General features: G+C 40.8%; 2 protein-coding genes across 2 annotated transcripts in view; one reads left to right on the top strand and one right to left on the bottom strand.

Moving 5' to 3' along the window:
- Positions 1 to 202: 202 nt before the first annotated feature.
- On the bottom strand, positions 203 to 4209 carry LOC306988043 (uncharacterized protein). The gene is made up of 8 exons (XM_079592745.1): positions 3948 to 4209; positions 3792 to 3851; positions 3521 to 3598; positions 3087 to 3416; positions 2919 to 3002; positions 2548 to 2768; positions 2234 to 2393; positions 203 to 2147 (listed from the first exon to the last, which is right to left on the bottom strand). The coding sequence occupies exons 1-8, from the start codon at positions 4042 to 4044 to the stop codon at positions 2002 to 2004; spliced, it is 1176 nt and encodes a 391-aa protein (XP_079448871.1). The 5' UTR covers positions 4045 to 4209; the 3' UTR covers positions 203 to 2001.
- Positions 4210 to 11941: 7732 nt separating this feature from the next.
- The window catches only part of LOC306987681 (phthioceranic/hydroxyphthioceranic acid synthase-like), a 48955-nt gene continuing 43697 nt past the window's right edge, over positions 11942 to 17199 (top strand). Inside the window, exons 1-3 of the mRNA XM_079592172.1 lie at positions 11942 to 12036; positions 12329 to 12427; positions 12521 to 12674. Coding sequence (XP_079448298.1) covers positions 12370 to 12427; positions 12521 to 12674 — 212 coding nt within the window. The 5' untranslated portion in view covers positions 11942 to 12036; positions 12329 to 12369. The remainder of the gene's footprint in view (positions 12037 to 12328; positions 12428 to 12520; positions 12675 to 17199) is intronic.

The following is a 17199-nucleotide window of genomic DNA, read 5'->3' as shown; positions in this document are numbered from 1 at the left end:
ATGTACACACTAAAGACCATGCAAGTTTACAATTATATATTGTTTAAAAACAGCCTTATAAGCAAATTATATCACTTAAAATATTTTTTTATATTATCAAGAGGTCAGTTATGGGATGAAAAGAATTACCAGTAAACATTATAGCAAGTAATGAAGATATATGGTACCAAATAATTTTCAAGATACCAAATAAATTCAGGTATAACATCACATTTTCAAGCAATTCTTAACAATAGGATAAGTGGCAATAATTGAGTAAAGCTCTGGGGTAGAATAGACAATTATAATGGCATTGCTGATCTGGGGCACAAGATTTACACTGTGAATGTTTGGAGTAGTTCGATATGCGTGGCGTAGTGAGCTAACAATTGCAGGACAGTAAGTAATTATAATTGTTTCAAGTCTGACTACAGGTTCTGTGGTTTTTCCCAACCACCAATATAGGCAACACAAATTGGCATATCTTCAGTGATTCCTTGTGCGCCTGTATAAGAGTGCTTTTAATTCACAATTTAACACATTACACAAACAATAAAATCACAAAAAAACATTAAGAAAAATACTACCAAGTATATCGACCAGACAAAAAAAAAGTTTTTTTATAAAAAAGTGGATTGGTCGAGTGCAGAGCCATAGAGAGAAAGAGTTGCGACACTCCCATAGACCCCCATTGTAAAAAATGGCGGCGCTTTTAACCGCCTACTTCCGGGATGTGGAGATCGGATTAGTTCCAAACACTGTCATTTGGGCGTTGAACCCCATTCACTTACATTGCTGCGCGTCGAGTTGTTCCAGAGGTAACTTGCTGAAATATCGACCTCTTTTGAATTGTCAATTGTCTATATTGTTTCAGAGGCCCTTTGCGATGCTTATACTGGTCTTCATTTGTATATGCACAGCGTAATTATTTATATTTTATCTTGGTTGTATCAACCAATTTTCTAGCATTGCCTGCTTGCTAGTTAGCGCGACTTCGCCAGCTGTGAAGGTAGCATCTTATTAGTTCGGTAATGAATCGCTACCACCTTTATAGCAACTTTTATTTAATTGAATTTTTGGGATATACTAACTTTTAATTTGTTGTCTTGAGTGAAGCGGCTTGTGAGAACAATGCTGGACCTCTATTGTTATGGCCATCACCAGTCCTGTCTGGATCACCTGGTTTTTGGTTTTCTTGTTCACACACACATTAACACAAGCACACATTTTTGTTGTCTATTGTTTAATAAAAAATATTTTATTTGAAAACCTTCATTTGTATCAGTGAAATTCGTTTTTAATCTGTTAAAGTTTTGATAATATGTGTATGGCTTAATCTTTAAATTATATTCTTAGTCTTAACATGATTATGTTTCACGTTGTGGTCCTGTGGCTGGCCACTTTGATCAGAAGAAGTGAGCTAGCTTCTAAGCAAATACTGAACGGCAGACCTCTGCGTGATCACGAAGGGTTAGGCTAATGGCTGAATCGGAATTTATAAGCAAAATCACGGGAATCAATAGCCTAATACAGCCCAGTTGTGCTAAAATAAATATAAGACGTCCATCATCATCAGATGAATGATATGGAAAAGTTAAGTTAAAGCCGCTAAAGCCAGTGCTACTACTACCCATGCGAACATGAACACTAGCTTTTCCCTCCTTTTTCCGCCTAAAACTTAATATAAGTAATATACAGTACCTCGTTGCCTCTCCAAATGCAAAACTGGCATTAACAAAATGCAATAACAGCTGAAAAAGTACTTGGGTGTGTGTTTTATTTTATATTTTCCGTTCAATAATGCAATCGCTGCTGTCTGTCCCATAGAATAACATGACAGCCAGCGTATGTTTTGGAACTATTGGGGCGTACATGAACCACGTGACAGCCATAGCGGCGACATCAAAGAGTGTCGCAACTCTTTCTCTCTATGGCTCTGGTCGAGTGTAGTCTGTTACAGACTGCAGGGTAGTGAGTGTTCCAGTTGTCAGTGATGCTGGGGTGTCAGTAGTCAGCCTAGGTTTAAGGGGTCGGCTGTGGGTCCCTCTCAGCTGTGCGGCGCCTTTTTTCACCTTCACGGTCAGATGCTCCTTTCAGGTAACGCATAACATTAACCTGGACCGCCTCATCAGTGGCATCCTGGGTTGCCGGGTTCTTCTGTATGGCCCCTATAGAAAATACAGATCTGTCATTCCATTTGAATACACATCACATACACATCTATCTAAAAATATCTAAAGAATATCTAACTTACTTTGAACAATGGTCTTCAGGAACAGGTCTCTAAAACATGCTTTTTCCCCTACACCAGTCCAAGTTGTATCAACGGAGAGGCGATTAGAGAAGACACTCTGAAGCATTCTCCACACTGTTGACTTTAGGTCCTTCCCACATTTGATAGCCAAAAAACGTAGCTGAAAATCCAAAAAAAGTGCCCCAAATTACATTTCTCATACATTAATATAAAATGTGACAGGCTTTGAATTCAGACTGTAGAATAGGCAGTTTACAATCTTAATTTGACTTTAGATTAACCTACAGCGTTATAAACAATAGCAGCACACTTACAAATCGTTCCTGGAGCTCGTTATCCTGCCTCAAACTTCTGTCAAGCAACGTCAAATCTTCCTGGGTGTTTAGGGGGAGTGACAGATCACCTGGCAGGGATAAATCTCCAACAGACACATTGGCGCTGAAATGTTGCAGCATGGTGTCCATTCTGTTGTCCATGCTACGCACAACATCGCCAAACTCCCCAAGACGTCGCAGGATTAGGGTCTGATCTACACCTAAAGGGATTCCCAGAATAAAAGAACATAGTAGTCAGTCCTGGTCCCTCAACTACAAAACTATGACATTTATATCTTGGTCTACTACATGTATAGGTGGCCCCAGTGGGAATTAATCTAACAAACACAGGTGTTGTTTGCAAGTCGTACCTGATTGCCCAGTGCGAGCAAACGTCTTCAACATTGTCCCAACTTGCTTCACCTGCTCTTGAAGCGAGTTGCTGTCATCTGAAGCTAGAAAAAGATAGGCAAATGGTAATTTGGAACCTACATTACACACAAATATGTAAACTTTAAGAAAGAGTGCCATGTTCTCACCTGCTCGTGCATTGCTTTCTCTCCGGGCTTGGTTCTCCTCCCTCAGGGCTTGGTTCTCCTCCCTCAGGGCTTGGTTCTCCTCCCTCAGGGCTTGGTTCTCCTCCCTCAGGACTTGGTTCTTCTCCCTCAGGGCTTGGTTCTCCTCCCTCATGGCTTGGTTCTCCTCCCTCAGGGCTTGGTTCTCCTCCCTCAGGGCTTGGTTCTCTTCCCTCATGGCTTGGTTCTCCTCCCTCAGGGCTTGGTTCTCCTCCCTCATGGCTTGGTTCTCCTCCCTCAGGGCTTGGTTCTCCTCCCTCAGGGCTTGGTTCTCCTCCTTGAATCTCTGGACATCTACATAACAAAAGAAAAGGGATTCTGCAGGGTTTAGTCAGTCAAATTTACGACTAACATAATTATATAATCACTATATTAAGAGATATAGGTCTAGAATATACCTTCATAGCTGAAAACTTGATTCTGTACGCGTGATTTCAGGGGAGTCCAAGGGCCAATCACTGAGTGATGACTTTCTCCTATTGATAAATTGACATAATAATATGTTAGAAGTTATTGCATATATTTACTGTATTGTACAACACACCTAGACACCTTTCATCCAGGGCAGTCAAGTGCCCTAATGAAAAACAGATTATGCATAAAAGGATTCCTCATCTTAAATAGAAGCAATAGTTTAAGACAAACAATGTCACAAATAACATCACTTACTTGTACTCAAACTGTTGGCTCTGAGAAGTGGAGACTGGACTACTGGTGAGAAACCTTGTTCTGAGAAATAGGAAACAAAAATGTGAAAATCTAACAAAGGGTATAGTTTAGTGGCAGGACCGCAAATTAAGCATCACAGCAATACATTGTACATACCAGCTCTGAAGTCTACAGATGGTTGAAGGTTTTCCTGGTTTTCTAGAATTGAATGAAACTTCTGGAGCATCGGGCAGCACGGAAAACTCGTTACCATTACTCGTTATGATTTTTTCAAAGCTCAGAACAGCTGGTGCATCTGGAAGACTAGACTCCTCTTCATCAGAAGAGGCCTGGGGTCTGTACTTGGAATTTAAGGTTCTCTTTCGCTTTCTCTTCTTGTCATCGTCTGTCGTTTCAACGCTGGAACCCGTTTGGAAGCGCTCCAAATATCTCATCGCCTCTTGCCAAGATTCTAGATCAGGGAACAATGAATGAAAGTCAGTTATAGGGCTGGGCGATATGGCCAAAAAAAAATATCACAATATTTTTTTTTATATCAGTCGATATCGATAATTATCGATAAATGTCAAATCTTTATTTATTTCAAGTTTAAAGACAGATTTTTACTCCTAAGTGAAAGCTGTAGAAACCAGAGCGTTGTGGTTTTAAACTACTCTTTATTGTCAGAACATATCATGACAAACACTTGCCAAACAGGTGAACATTCACAAATCTGAGGTAGAACATTCAGACATTTGACATTTTTCCTTAACAAAATAAATATCTTTATTTCAGTAGTATTAGCTCGAGTTAGGATGCAGATTTACTTTATACAATTTATGTTCATTAACAAAAACAGTAACATCTGTTAAAAACAAGTAACAACATTATTTTTATTTGGTAAAATGTAATATTCTTTAGTTTTATTAAAATTAACCATTGGTCAGCCAGCATCATGCATTTAGATCATGATAACCACAGATAAAATGTAACTTTATGGTTCTATGGTATTTATGAAAACCAGTAGCCTAAATACATTATTAAAAACTGTAATTATATTCCATTAGTCCTTTAATACATTGTCTACATTAATAATATTATACAATTCAATATATATATATTAATATTACTAGGCTAACGTTACAGTAACGTTAAATCCGTGGTAAATGATGGGAATGTGTAGACGGAGAAGCTTCTGACTGTATCGTTGCGCACAGTGCTTCTCCTGTTTGTCAGCGCTGTTCATCTGCCTTTAAACTGGTTTAAATCACTGAGACATTTGTGTTCCTCGCTGAATTCAAGCGCTTCTCACTGGATCTAGTGACCGAGACCGATCAGAGTAAATGCGTCTGCTCGAGTGAGCTCGCGCTCGTGCTGCCTTTGAGCCGAGCGGATAAACGGTCCGTGTGGCGCGTGCGGTTCAAATGAGATTCGTTCCGCTTTTGGCGCAAAAACATTATCGAACATTTATCGAACTCCTGATATCGTTTTATCGAGAAAAATTATATCGCGATAATTATCGTTATCGTTTTATCGCCCAGCCCTAGCTTTAGACATAGCCGATTTCTTATCGTGGCTGAGCGGAGGAAAGTGGCTTTCGGTTCATTTTTGTGACGCGCAGTTCCTGGAGACAGAGACGACAGATAAACTTTTGTCGTTAGCCTAATATGAATAAAAGTTTACAGTTTTGAACGATGTAGGCTACTCTACTCTGATCTGTATGACTTAAAAACTACGGAGTAGCCTATTAGGGCCTAAGTTATTTTAGCTGTCTGTTATGAGAAAAATAAATCCAAATGAACGCGCCGCCGCGTCTGCCGAACACTAATTCAACATGCCAGAATAAAACCCGACTTTAGAACAATGGATAGCGCCACTCGGCGTGGTGTGCCAAAATACTTAATTATAAACTTCAACATTTCATTCAAAATAATCTCAAAACGCTTTGTGACATTTTGAAAGCCGTGCATGCATTAAGGGAACCATGAACGTAACTGAAACTGGTTCTGATTTTATTGTTTGTCGTTTAAACGTGCCTGTTGCATATCTTTGTTTTATATATTTTAAATGTCGTTTAAACGTGCCTGTTGCATATCTTTGTTTTATATATTTTAAATGGTCTATTGGTGAAGTAATGTATAGCATTGATTACTGTGGAGGGAGGGAGGATTAAAATAATTCAGCAGAAGCAGGGATGTTTAGACCAGAAGGAAATCCCCGTCCCCCTGGCAAATCGCACCTTATTAAAACCATGTTTTTTTTTTAAATGTATAGGCTAGGAACCCAAAAAAAAAGGCTATCCTGTATAAAAAAATGTTTTGTTTGTTTGATTGTCTGCATTAATAATAGGCTATGACATGCATTAATAGGCTCATATAAAATGTACAGTAGTCTACGTTTGTCCGGTATTCGAACCCGTGTCATCCAAATGATCGATACGTAAGTTCTACCACTCGGCCATGAATTTACTCAATGAGAAATGCCTGGTTTCTCCAGTGTGTGTTCTCCAGAAAAACGCTCTTCATTCGTCTCATTCCTCAATAGAATCGTAAAAAATAATCAGCTTCATTGCACCTAATTTATTTTTGTTTGTTTTTTTTGTTATTATTATTATTTATTATTTTATCACGCTGCTCCCAACGGGCAATAGGCTTATGTCGCCCACCGACGTCTAGGCGTAGGCTACAATATGAAATAAAGCCTAGGCCTATATTGTTCTCGTCTCTATTTTTAAATTATGATTCTATTTTTCTGTCCTAAACAATGTTCTATAGTAGCCTATTTCATCTGTTAATTGACATTAACCCCGCTTACATTTCAAAATACGGCAATAGCTGCTGTTTTGCACAATGTCCCTCTGCACCACCTGGCGGTCATTTCGCGAATGACTTTGAAATGTGACTGGATTATTTTTACCGCGGACTGGATTATTTTTACCGCGGTGGTGGCTGGCGCGGCGGTAATAGGCATTCTGGTTGAGTACCATCTGTAGTTTTGCAAGATGGCAGAACTACATGGAAGCCTCCGTGGACCTACCCGTCCCATGTATATAAAGATAATTAATTCTTCATTTATAAGGATAAGTCAGATAATTGGCAGAGGTATTTGTACACCATTGAGGACATATTTATGAATAAAAATATTTAGTAAAGAGATATATAAAAAGATACTTAGTGTCCCTTTAATTATAACGTAACATAAAGATCCGACCATGTCGAGGACTCAGCGAAATATTTCACATCATCCACCAGCCCCCTCCGTCTCGTGTCCCCAATACGAACGTATTCTTCGTTTTCAGTCGCTAAATTCCCTCCGCCAACAAGGGGCTGATTTGAGGAAGTTTGCGGTCAAATTCCTTAGAGCGACGGAGGGATTAAGACTAAATGAAGGGTCTCTTAAGGACCTTTTCTTTTATGCACTCGACGAGTCCATGGACTGGTTGCTCAGGAGGGTGTATGATAGGAGTACCTTTGAGGCGATGGTGGAGGGTCTCGCTCGCTTGGAGGAGCGAGAGGCCAGGAAGATGGTTTATCTTCCGATGGTCCCTGTTGTGCCTGTCCCGGTGGACCTTGTTCCGGTGGTCCCAAGTCCGGTGGTCCCGAGTCTGGTGGTCCCAGTTCCAGTGGTCCCAGTTCCGGTGGTCTCGAGTCCGGTGGTCCCGAGTCCGTTGGTCCCGAGTCCGTTGGTCCCGAGTCCGGTGGTCCCAGTTCAGGTGGTCCCGGTTCCGGTGGTCCTGAGTCCGGTGGTTCCAGTGCTGGAGGTCCCGAGTCTGGTGGTTCCAGTGCCGGTGGTCCCGAGTCTGGTGGTCTCGAGGCCGGTAGTCCGGAGATGGTGGAAGAGAAGAAAGGCCTCAACGATTTATCTGGTGGCTCCTAACCCAGAGACCATCCCGGAGGTGACTGCTATCCCTGACGCGTCTCCCAGGCACCCTGCTCTGCCCGCGCCGCTCAGGCGCCCTGCTCTGCCCGCGCCACCCAGGCGCCCTGCTCTGCCCGCGCCACCCAGGCGCCCTGCTCTGCCAGTTCCGCCCAAGCTGCTCATAATTTTTATGGACAGAATTTCTAGGCGCAGCCAGGGGCCGGAGGGTGTCTGGTTTGGGAACAACACAATTTCGTCTCTGCTCTTTGCATATGATGTTGTCGTGTTGGCCCCTTCAGACCAGGAACTCCAGCATGCACTGGGACGGTTTGCAGCCGAGTGTGAAGCGGCTGGGATGAGAATCAGCACCTCCAAATCCGAGGCCATGGTCCTCAGTCGGAAAACGGTGGCTTGCTCACTTCAGGTTGGTGGAGAGTTCCTGCCTCAAGTGGAGGAGTTTAAGTATCTTGGGGTTTTTTCACGAGTGAGGGAAGGATGGAACGGGAGATTGACAGACGGAATCGGTGCAGCTGCTGCAGTAATGCGGTCGATAAAGTAAAGCCGCAAGGCGAAGCTCTCGATTTACCGGTCAATCTACGTTCCTACTCTCACCTATGGTCATGAGCTTTGGGTCATGACCGAAAGGACAAGATGAGACGAAATGAGTTTTCTCCGCAGGGTAGCTGGGCGATCCCTTAGAGATAGGGTGAGAAGCTCGGTCACTCGGGAGGAGCTCAGAGTAGAGCCGCTGCTCCTCCACATCGAGAGGGGTCAGCTGAGGTGGCTCGGGCAGCTGTTCCGGATGCCTCCTGGACGCCTGTTCCGGGCGCGTCCCACCGGGAGGAGACCCCGGGGAAGACCTAGGACACGCTGGAGAGACTATGTCTCCCGGCTGGCCTGGGAACGCCTCGGTGTCCCCCCGGAAGAGCTGGAGGAAGTGTCTGGGGAGAGGGAAGTCTGGGCATCTCTGCTTAGACTGCTGCCCCCGCGACCCGGCCCCGGATAAGCGGAAGAAGATGGATGGATAGATGGATGTATGAGCAAGAACAGCATCACAGTGCTTTTATACTAATCTCACCACACTTTAATACAACACGGTCTTCTTATCTCCCTGCAGGATCTCCAGAGACCCTCTCAGTCCAATGTGCCGGAAGTGGAATCTTTTTTTCAAATTGTCATGTCTAGTTTTAGCCTTGTTTCATGTTCATTATTTTGAAGTTTAATCAGTTTGTCATGTGCTTCCCTTGTCCCCAGATCGAGCTTTTTCTGTGGTCGGGCCTCGGTTGTGGAACAATTTGCCGTTAGAAATTAGGATAGCCCCATCCGTGATCACTTTTAAGTCGCTTCTAAAAACGCACTTGTTTTTGCCACTTCTGTTTTACTATTTTATATTTGAGTCTGATACTGTTTTGATATTCCTGTTTTAATGTTGCTCTCATTTGTGTTATGTAAGTATTGTTTTGTTTTAATTTCTGCTGTTCTGTAAAGCACTTTGGTGCTGTTGCAAAGATGTGCTATCTAAATAAAATGAACTTGAACTTGTGAATGTCATTGGTCATGTTAATCCTTGTCCTTGTGTTCCCACTGTATCTAGCTTTGTTCCATGTACCATTGTTGGTGGTTCTATGTTTAGTCCAAGTTTATGTTCATGTTAATTTCATATTGTCACTTCAACCCAAGTTTGTTTTGTTTGTATCGGTTTATTGGAATAAACTATACTTGGGTTCAATTCAATGGGGCGGCAGTGGCTCAGTGGTTGGAAGGTTGGTGGTTCAATCCCCGGTTCCACCTGACCAAGTGTCCATGAGCAAGACACCTAACCCCAGCTGCTCACGACGAGCTGGCTGGCGCCTTGGCATGGCTGACACCGCCGTCGGTGTATGAATGGATGAATGTGAGGCAATGTGTATAGCGCTTTGGTGGCCATTGGGTCTGTGAAAGCGCTATATAAATGCAGTCCATTTATTTACCATTCAACTCGCCTTCAGTGGACTACATTACACATATTATAGACATGATTCATAGGTTTTTTTTTTAATCATTGTGTTCTGTTCTTATGTATACACTGCATCTAACATGGTTTTGTGTATGTATATTTTAATCAAGTTGATCTTTTTCTTTTATAGTTTTTCATGCAGTTCTATTAATTATATGTACATCTATTCATTTAAACACGTCAATGCACAGACAATTTTGCATTTGTAATCCAGTTACATTCAAGGACATTGATTAGAACACATTACTGAACATTGGGAATTTTATGTTTGCATTAAAAGATCTTGATCTCAGCATAATTGTCACTGAAGTGAATGAGTCAGTCATTTATTGACACATTATATGCATGAATGCATAAACCCCTCTGCCGCTAATGTTCTCTCCTGGATGCCATTATATATAGCAGAGGCAATATTTCCTGGTCAACATTTCCTTGTTCCTGTTCCTGGTGGAATATAAATCAGCACTAATGTCAATTAAACATTAGCAAAAAGATCCTAACTGAAACACTAAACGGATAATAAGGACATCATTTGTCTGTAATATGGTCACAGGACTATAGCCAAACCTGCCTAGACCATTCACAAAGTTGTACATAAAATAATGCACATACTCCCATAAGCCCATGGTTTACTCACCCTGAAGCCATCCTAGCTGTATATGACAGTCTTCTTTCAGACGAATAAACATTTCAAGACGTTTACAAAGAGAATGAGCTTTTTCAGAGCAGAAAACAGCGTCTTCTCGACGTGTACACAACACAAACCAGCTGCAGTGTTTGAGGGTCAAAGCAGATCGGGCAGCAGTAGGTGGACATTAAGCAAATCTGTTACATTTTTACGCATGAATGTTGTGGGAATGGAAGTGAGTCTGGAATCACGGTCGGCTCGGTTCTGCAGTTCAGAATCGATTGTCTTTTCTCTAATACTCAATCTTTTGCAATCTTTAGTCTTTTGGGAGACAATAACTTTATTGTGCAGAATTTAGTAATTTATGCAAAGACTTTGAGTATTATAGAACATAGCTTTCATTGTTAGTAACATTAATATAGAGACAAAAAATTTCAGACACAATTACTATTTCGTGATGTGAACTAGAGTGACCGTGAAGGATTATAGCGCAATAGAAGGTAACATAAGTAATGATGGGCAAGACCATTCAAAGCATTGTAAATAATTATCTGAAATTTTAAAAATAAAAAACCTGTCAGGTAGCCAATGTAGAGACAATAGTATTAGGCTGATATGACCATACAGTATTTCTTAGTTTAAATTAGCTTATTTTGTAAGCTTATTTAGCCTGCAGGACATCCATCTAATTACAAATCACAGCAATCTAATGTAATGTAATGAATGTATGAATACGTTTTTCAGTATCAGAGATAGACAGCATGTCAAGCCACCTTAATTTCTATAATGCTTTATATGGCACAGATTTGTTTCAAAGTAGCTTCACAGTAATGATCAGGAAAATATTAATCAATAATGCAAATTCATGTTCAGTACAAAAGTATTGAGTACAATGCAGACAATAGTGTCATTATTCAGCTCAAGTCAGCATTGCTTCAGTTCAATCACAGTGTCAATGTTGCAAAATTCGTCAATTATTGGTTTAATAATTGGTTTAACGTCAATTATTCGTCAAAGTTGGTTTAGCGATAACCGTCTCTACAGAAGACAATAGTGTCATTATTCAGCTCAGTTTAGTTTTTGTTCTCATTTAATAGTGTCAGTAAAGTCTAGTCGATAAATGCATTACTCAATATTAAGTGTCTTTAAACCTCAACTGATCAAGTCAAAGCCATGACAGTGGCAAGAAACCCAAACTCCATCAGTTCTCCTCTGGCCTAAAGTAGGTCTTAGCTCAGCAACTTTTCTAAGGTGGAAAACGTCTTAACCCTAGATGGAAACACAGTTATATTCACTGGTCTAATGTTCTGAGTTTTTAGATCCAATAGCTAATGCCTCTGTTTAGTCAGAACTGATAAGGAAAATACTGACCATTCAGTCTTTGATAACATTCTGATATCTTGACACACTGAGAGGTTTCATCACATCTGGGGAAATATAAATCTGAATTGGGTTGGGTTATATCTAAATATCAAACAAGCGATAAAGAGTCAACTTTACCTATGCCAGTGTACATGTCAGCATCTTACATAAGAGACTGCTTACAGTCAGAGGAATTTTCTTAAGAAATTATTTCATGAGCTAACAGGAAATCTCCTTCAAAAAGCCTGAACTGTTGATGTAATGATTAGCTGTAATGATTTCCAGCTAAATTAAATATTGTTCTGTCAATCCTAGTAAATCATTACATTTAACTTTATAAATATTGGGTAGACTCAGCCTCATGGAAGCATTTTCAACAAAGTCAAGATTCAACAAAGTCAAGATTCAACATGAGTATCCAGGTAAGTCAATGTTTCATTTGCTTCATAATTTTTCTCGTTCTCTGAGCCAAAATTGGAAGAAGAAAAAAAACATTATACAAAAGAAAAATAGACATCTTCAGGTTGTCAATATATATTATAAATATTCTTAATACAATAAATATAAAAACTTAATAAATAATTATTTCATATACAGTGAAATCTGCTTATTTATCAGTACAAACAGAAAGAAGGGAGAAGAAAGACAAAATATTAAATGCCATGGATGAATATTTAGTTAACTGCCTCAAGTATTTGTTTTTGCTGTCTATAGATTGTAAAATCCAATGTATTTGCACTCACGGCATATGAATCATGATGGGTGATGATGCAGAAATCGCTGTTGTTGGCATTGGATGCCATTTTCCTGGAGGTAATTGTTAACAAGTTACAGTGTTTTATTATTTGTTCATGTTATGATTTTGGCCTAAATTGCATTTATATTGTATGTTGTCATCTATTTTAGGCGAGGGACTTGAAAACTTCTGGCGAGTCCTCCTTCATGGAGAGAACTGTGCGGTTCAGATCCCAGACGACAGGTTTGATCTCTCTCAATGGTACGATCCAGATGAGAGTAAAGCAGGAAAGACACACACAGCAAAGGCAGCACTCATCAATGGGTAAGTCTTCAATTCATTTGCCCTCATTACTTATGTTTGACAAGTTCAAAAACGGTCAACATTCAATAATACATGAGCGTTTATCGATCTGTCTCGGACCCTCTGAAATGCGACATTAGAAAGGGTATAAATTACTTATTTAACACCAGCAGTTAGAAACAAAGTTATAGCTAGGCATCGTCTCTCTTGCCCTGTGCGTGTGTGTGTGTATGTGTGCGCGAGTGAGTGTGTGTGCGTATGACTGGGGCTAAAAAGTGGCCCTGGGCCTTCTGGCACAGAACGGCCCATCACACTCGGTCCGCAACACTACACCATAAACCCACCAGCTAATTATAACACCACTTACTTACATTACAAATATAACACAATACAGAAATATAAATGCCATTTAAATTTCTTGATTAAAATGCTTATTAACATTAATTAATGACTGGCTTACCTCTTTACATTATAATTTGTCTTTCCTGGTGTACATGGCAAAATAGTAAATCATAAATATATATATATATATATATATTTTTTTTATTTTTATTTTTTTTATTATTGAGCGGAAAGTGTAAGACATAATAATTGAAACATCAGACATAGTGAAGACAGTCCACATGTTTAAACTTTTTACAGCAAACAAAACTAAATTTGGGGAAAAAAAATCATACACACATAATTTTATACCCACAAGCATATACACACAATGAAACAAGTGCCCGGCGGTGATCTGACCCCGGGCCCAAAATGATTATAGGCCGCCCATAAGATACACTAAATCCTTTAAAAAAGTATGATTGACAATAAATCAAACAAGTTTATTTTTAAACTGCATTATATTATTTTAGTGAGGCTGAGGACTACAAATAACTAATGTTAGGGAAATCTGTTCATGTTTTGTTACGCGTTTCTGGATTTTTAGAAAAACAAAATATATATCGCCCGATATATATCGGATTTTTAAATCACCAAATATTTGTATCGGTATCTGCCTTAAAAATCCTTTATCGGTCGGGCTCTAGACGCCACTCATATTGGCCGCTCTGTCATATCCCTACCCACGACATTTAGAAATATCAAAGCCATTTTTGTAATGCTGTCAAGGATTTTGTTTTCCAGTTCACTTGCAGATGTGTCAGATGTTTTCTCAAATCCAATAAAAGCTTCAGTTACTTTGATATCGATAGCTATGTCTACTGGGTTCCTCACTATGGTAACATATCTGTACACGCAACTAAGTTGGTCTCGCTTGGACAGGTCTTGTGTGGTATCCATAATAATTGAAAGAAAATGGCACTTGGTTGATTTCAGCTGTAATCTCCTGCTGAACATGCTGTGACTAAATATAAATGAGCTCATTTTGGATAGAGGGGCTGAGATATTTAATTGAGCCCTTGGGCCGTTTAATCAGCTCTTGCAGCACAGGGTCATAGGTTGCCAGCAGCTCAATAATGGCAAGGAAATTCCCACTGTTTGGCTGTCCCAAAATGTCTCTGTGTCCCCGGAACGCTAGGTTGCACGAAGCCAGTGTGAGCGTCACATTCACAATGCGCTCCAACACCTATCTCCAAAAAAGTGCAGCATCACGCATGTCCCTCTCCAACTGCGCATCAATGGTGCCATTAAGTTTCCACTGTTCATACACTACACTAGCCTGACTACGTCAGACTTCCTACTTCCGCTAATTTCATTTCGCTCCTGTAGTCCGTCTGAGACAGCGGCCTATCTTTCCGTTTTCCAGCGGCCTTCGGACGGCCGGGCCAATCAACGAACAGAGGGCAGGCTGAGAGCCGTGACGTAGACGCTAAGCGCCGAGTTTTACATTGTAGGTTAGAGAAATCGAAAACCGAAACGACCGCGGAAATGGGAAACGAGACACGGGATGCAATTCGCTCTGTTATGGAGAACCAGTGCCGCCGCTCCCACCACGTGCACCACGCGCTGTGCGTAGGGCACCAAGAGCTGAGGGGGCACCAAAAAAATAGCCTCCCGGGAGTCTCCCGCATATTGATAGCGACTCACTGATGCCCGTGAATTAGTTAAAATCTCCGGAATCTAGAGCGATCGCGCCCGCGAGACAGAGACTGTGCTCCAAACCGCGTAGCGCGTGCACGGCAGAGAGAGCAAGAGACCGCGCGTGTGCCTCATGAAGCTTCTCGGGGTAGAGGGCATCATAAAGGAATTATGCTTAGGGCACCAAAACGCCTAGCAGCGGCACTAGCTGTTTAAAATATCTAATCCTAAATTTGAGAGTTGGCTACAAATATTTTCTTGTTTCACTCTGTCAAAAATAAGTTTGGATGCGTAGATTAACTTCGCATAATCTGCAAAAGTCGTTTACAGCCATGTTCACTCCGGTATTTCGCTCGCATCATCATGTGTTTACAGTGGAAGTTCGATCATAGATTTGAGTTCGATGCATGATGTCTGTGGTTCGATGCGGCTGTACAGGCGCATAACATACGTCCTAACTAAACTTATCTGATTGGCTTACGGGTAACCAATGATTTTAAACTTCAGACAATCGCCCCCTAGCGAGAGAGAAAACACTTCTCTATTATGCCATTCCAGACTCTGTCTACGAAGCAAAGTGAAGTAGCAGAGTCTGGTATTACCAGGCTAACACTACACAGGTTTGAACATGAAACTGTGAGGACTCGTGTAGTTAAAGGGGGGGGTATAATGCCCTTTTCACAAGATGTGAAATAAGTCTCTGATGTCCCCAGAGTGTGTATGTGAAGTTTTAGCTCAAAATACCCCACAGATATTTTTATATATCATGTTAAAGTTGTCACTTATTGAGGGTGAGCAAAAACGCACTTTTTTTGTGTCTGTTCCTTTAAATGTAAATGAGCTGCTGCTCCCGGCACAGGGGGCGGAGCTTCAACAGCTTGCACTCACACAGACATGAACTGAAAATTTCAAAAACTTTTAGCCTTTTATGTTCAAACCGGATTCAGACAATGATGGAGAGACTCAAGAAGACATGACAACATGTAGAAGCAACAGGACATTTTTGGATGGTTAGTTGATGGATTTTTGTAGCTTATGTGTAGTTATCTTCTAGTCATCATTGATAGCATATTCTGTCATGATAATCTATAAATCGCGTTCCCTGGGGGAACTAATATGTCACTAACCCGGGAGGAATGTCGTGTAGTCCTTACCAGCCATTTGTTGTAGTCCTTTAAAAGCAATTTCTTTAAAAGCAAATATCTCCCTTTGCTATGCACTTTGACCGTTGTAACTTTGCAGATGTTGTTTATGCTCAAACCGCAACATTACACACTAACTACAGTTAGAAATGTGAAATCATACTTGACCACCCCTTTACATTTTTTCAGACAAATGCCCCTAATCTCTGACTCCCTTCACCCATGCATTATTGTAGTGGGGTGAACTGCGGTCTCCAAATAGCCAGCAGGGTTCACAGTATGCACTGTCCAATCTGGGGGAATAGCAAAGCCGGCTTTTGTTTTTTTGTAATAAAATGCCTCTGAAAAACAACGGTTCTGCTGATTTCTGGGGAAGGGAACAATAGCTTTACAAGACCCTGTAGTAATTATGTAGCGTTTTATTGTAGGATCTAGGATGTTTTCATCAAAATGTCCCCTATCTGTGGGGTAAGGCAGGTGCCCCTGCTCCATTTCTGTCTCGCTGTCCCTAACTGCCGTCACCTCAACTTGGTCCATTTCACCGCTAGTCCTGGCTTCTGTCCTCTCAGGTATTGCACCTGAACTGCCTGCTTTTGACTTTTTGCTCTGCTGTTCTGTCTCTGACTGGTACAGGATGAAACTGAAAATGTGAAAATATTAATTAATTCATTATCTAAGGCTAGAAATAGCCATAATCTACAAGGCTATTAATACAGCTGACCACAATAATTCATAGGCTAACTAGCAACCTGGTTGAGACGTTAATTCTAAAGGTCTACTGGTAGCCTACAACAAAACCTAACGTTGTATAATACTGTAAATATCCAAGTCAAAAAATAAACATAATTTCTCTTTAAATGTACGCCTAACACAAAAGCCTAACGTTATGCTTATTTACACAAACTAGCTAGCTTGCTCCTAAGGCTCACCTGCTACATGAGGGCAGCGGTGTAGTTGAAACATGCTGAACCGATAACAATGTAAAAATATTGCTGCTGAGAGGGGACTTGGGCTGGGGAGTATTGGTAAAATACCCACAGGAATCTAATTTTGGGAGCTTTGCAGTCTTCTCCTCCTGTCCTGTTCTCCTGTTCTGTTCTTTATGGAAAAAAAGCGAATCCGTTTTTGCGCCAGATTTTGTCGTCTTGTCACATGATCAAATAGAGACTTAGGACTGGACAATGAATGGACCCTTTTCCCGGACTGTGATGACGCATTTGCACAGTTGTCAAAATTGCAGATCTAAGTACATTTTTAATATCTTCATTTTTAATAAATTGAAAACACATTTATAATGCTATACTGTGTGTCATATTACCTTGGCAGTAAATGACAAAAAATGAATTAGCGCTGCTGCTGCGAGGGTGTTTCTAATACAATGGCTG

Source organism: Phoxinus phoxinus (genome assembly GCF_949152265.1).
Source record: "Phoxinus phoxinus genome assembly, chromosome: 20".
Classification (NCBI taxonomy): Eukaryota; Metazoa; Chordata; class Actinopteri; order Cypriniformes; family Leuciscidae; genus Phoxinus; species Phoxinus phoxinus.
Note: the sequence above shows the minus strand (reverse complement) of the source record. Positions and strands in the feature narration are given on the sequence as shown.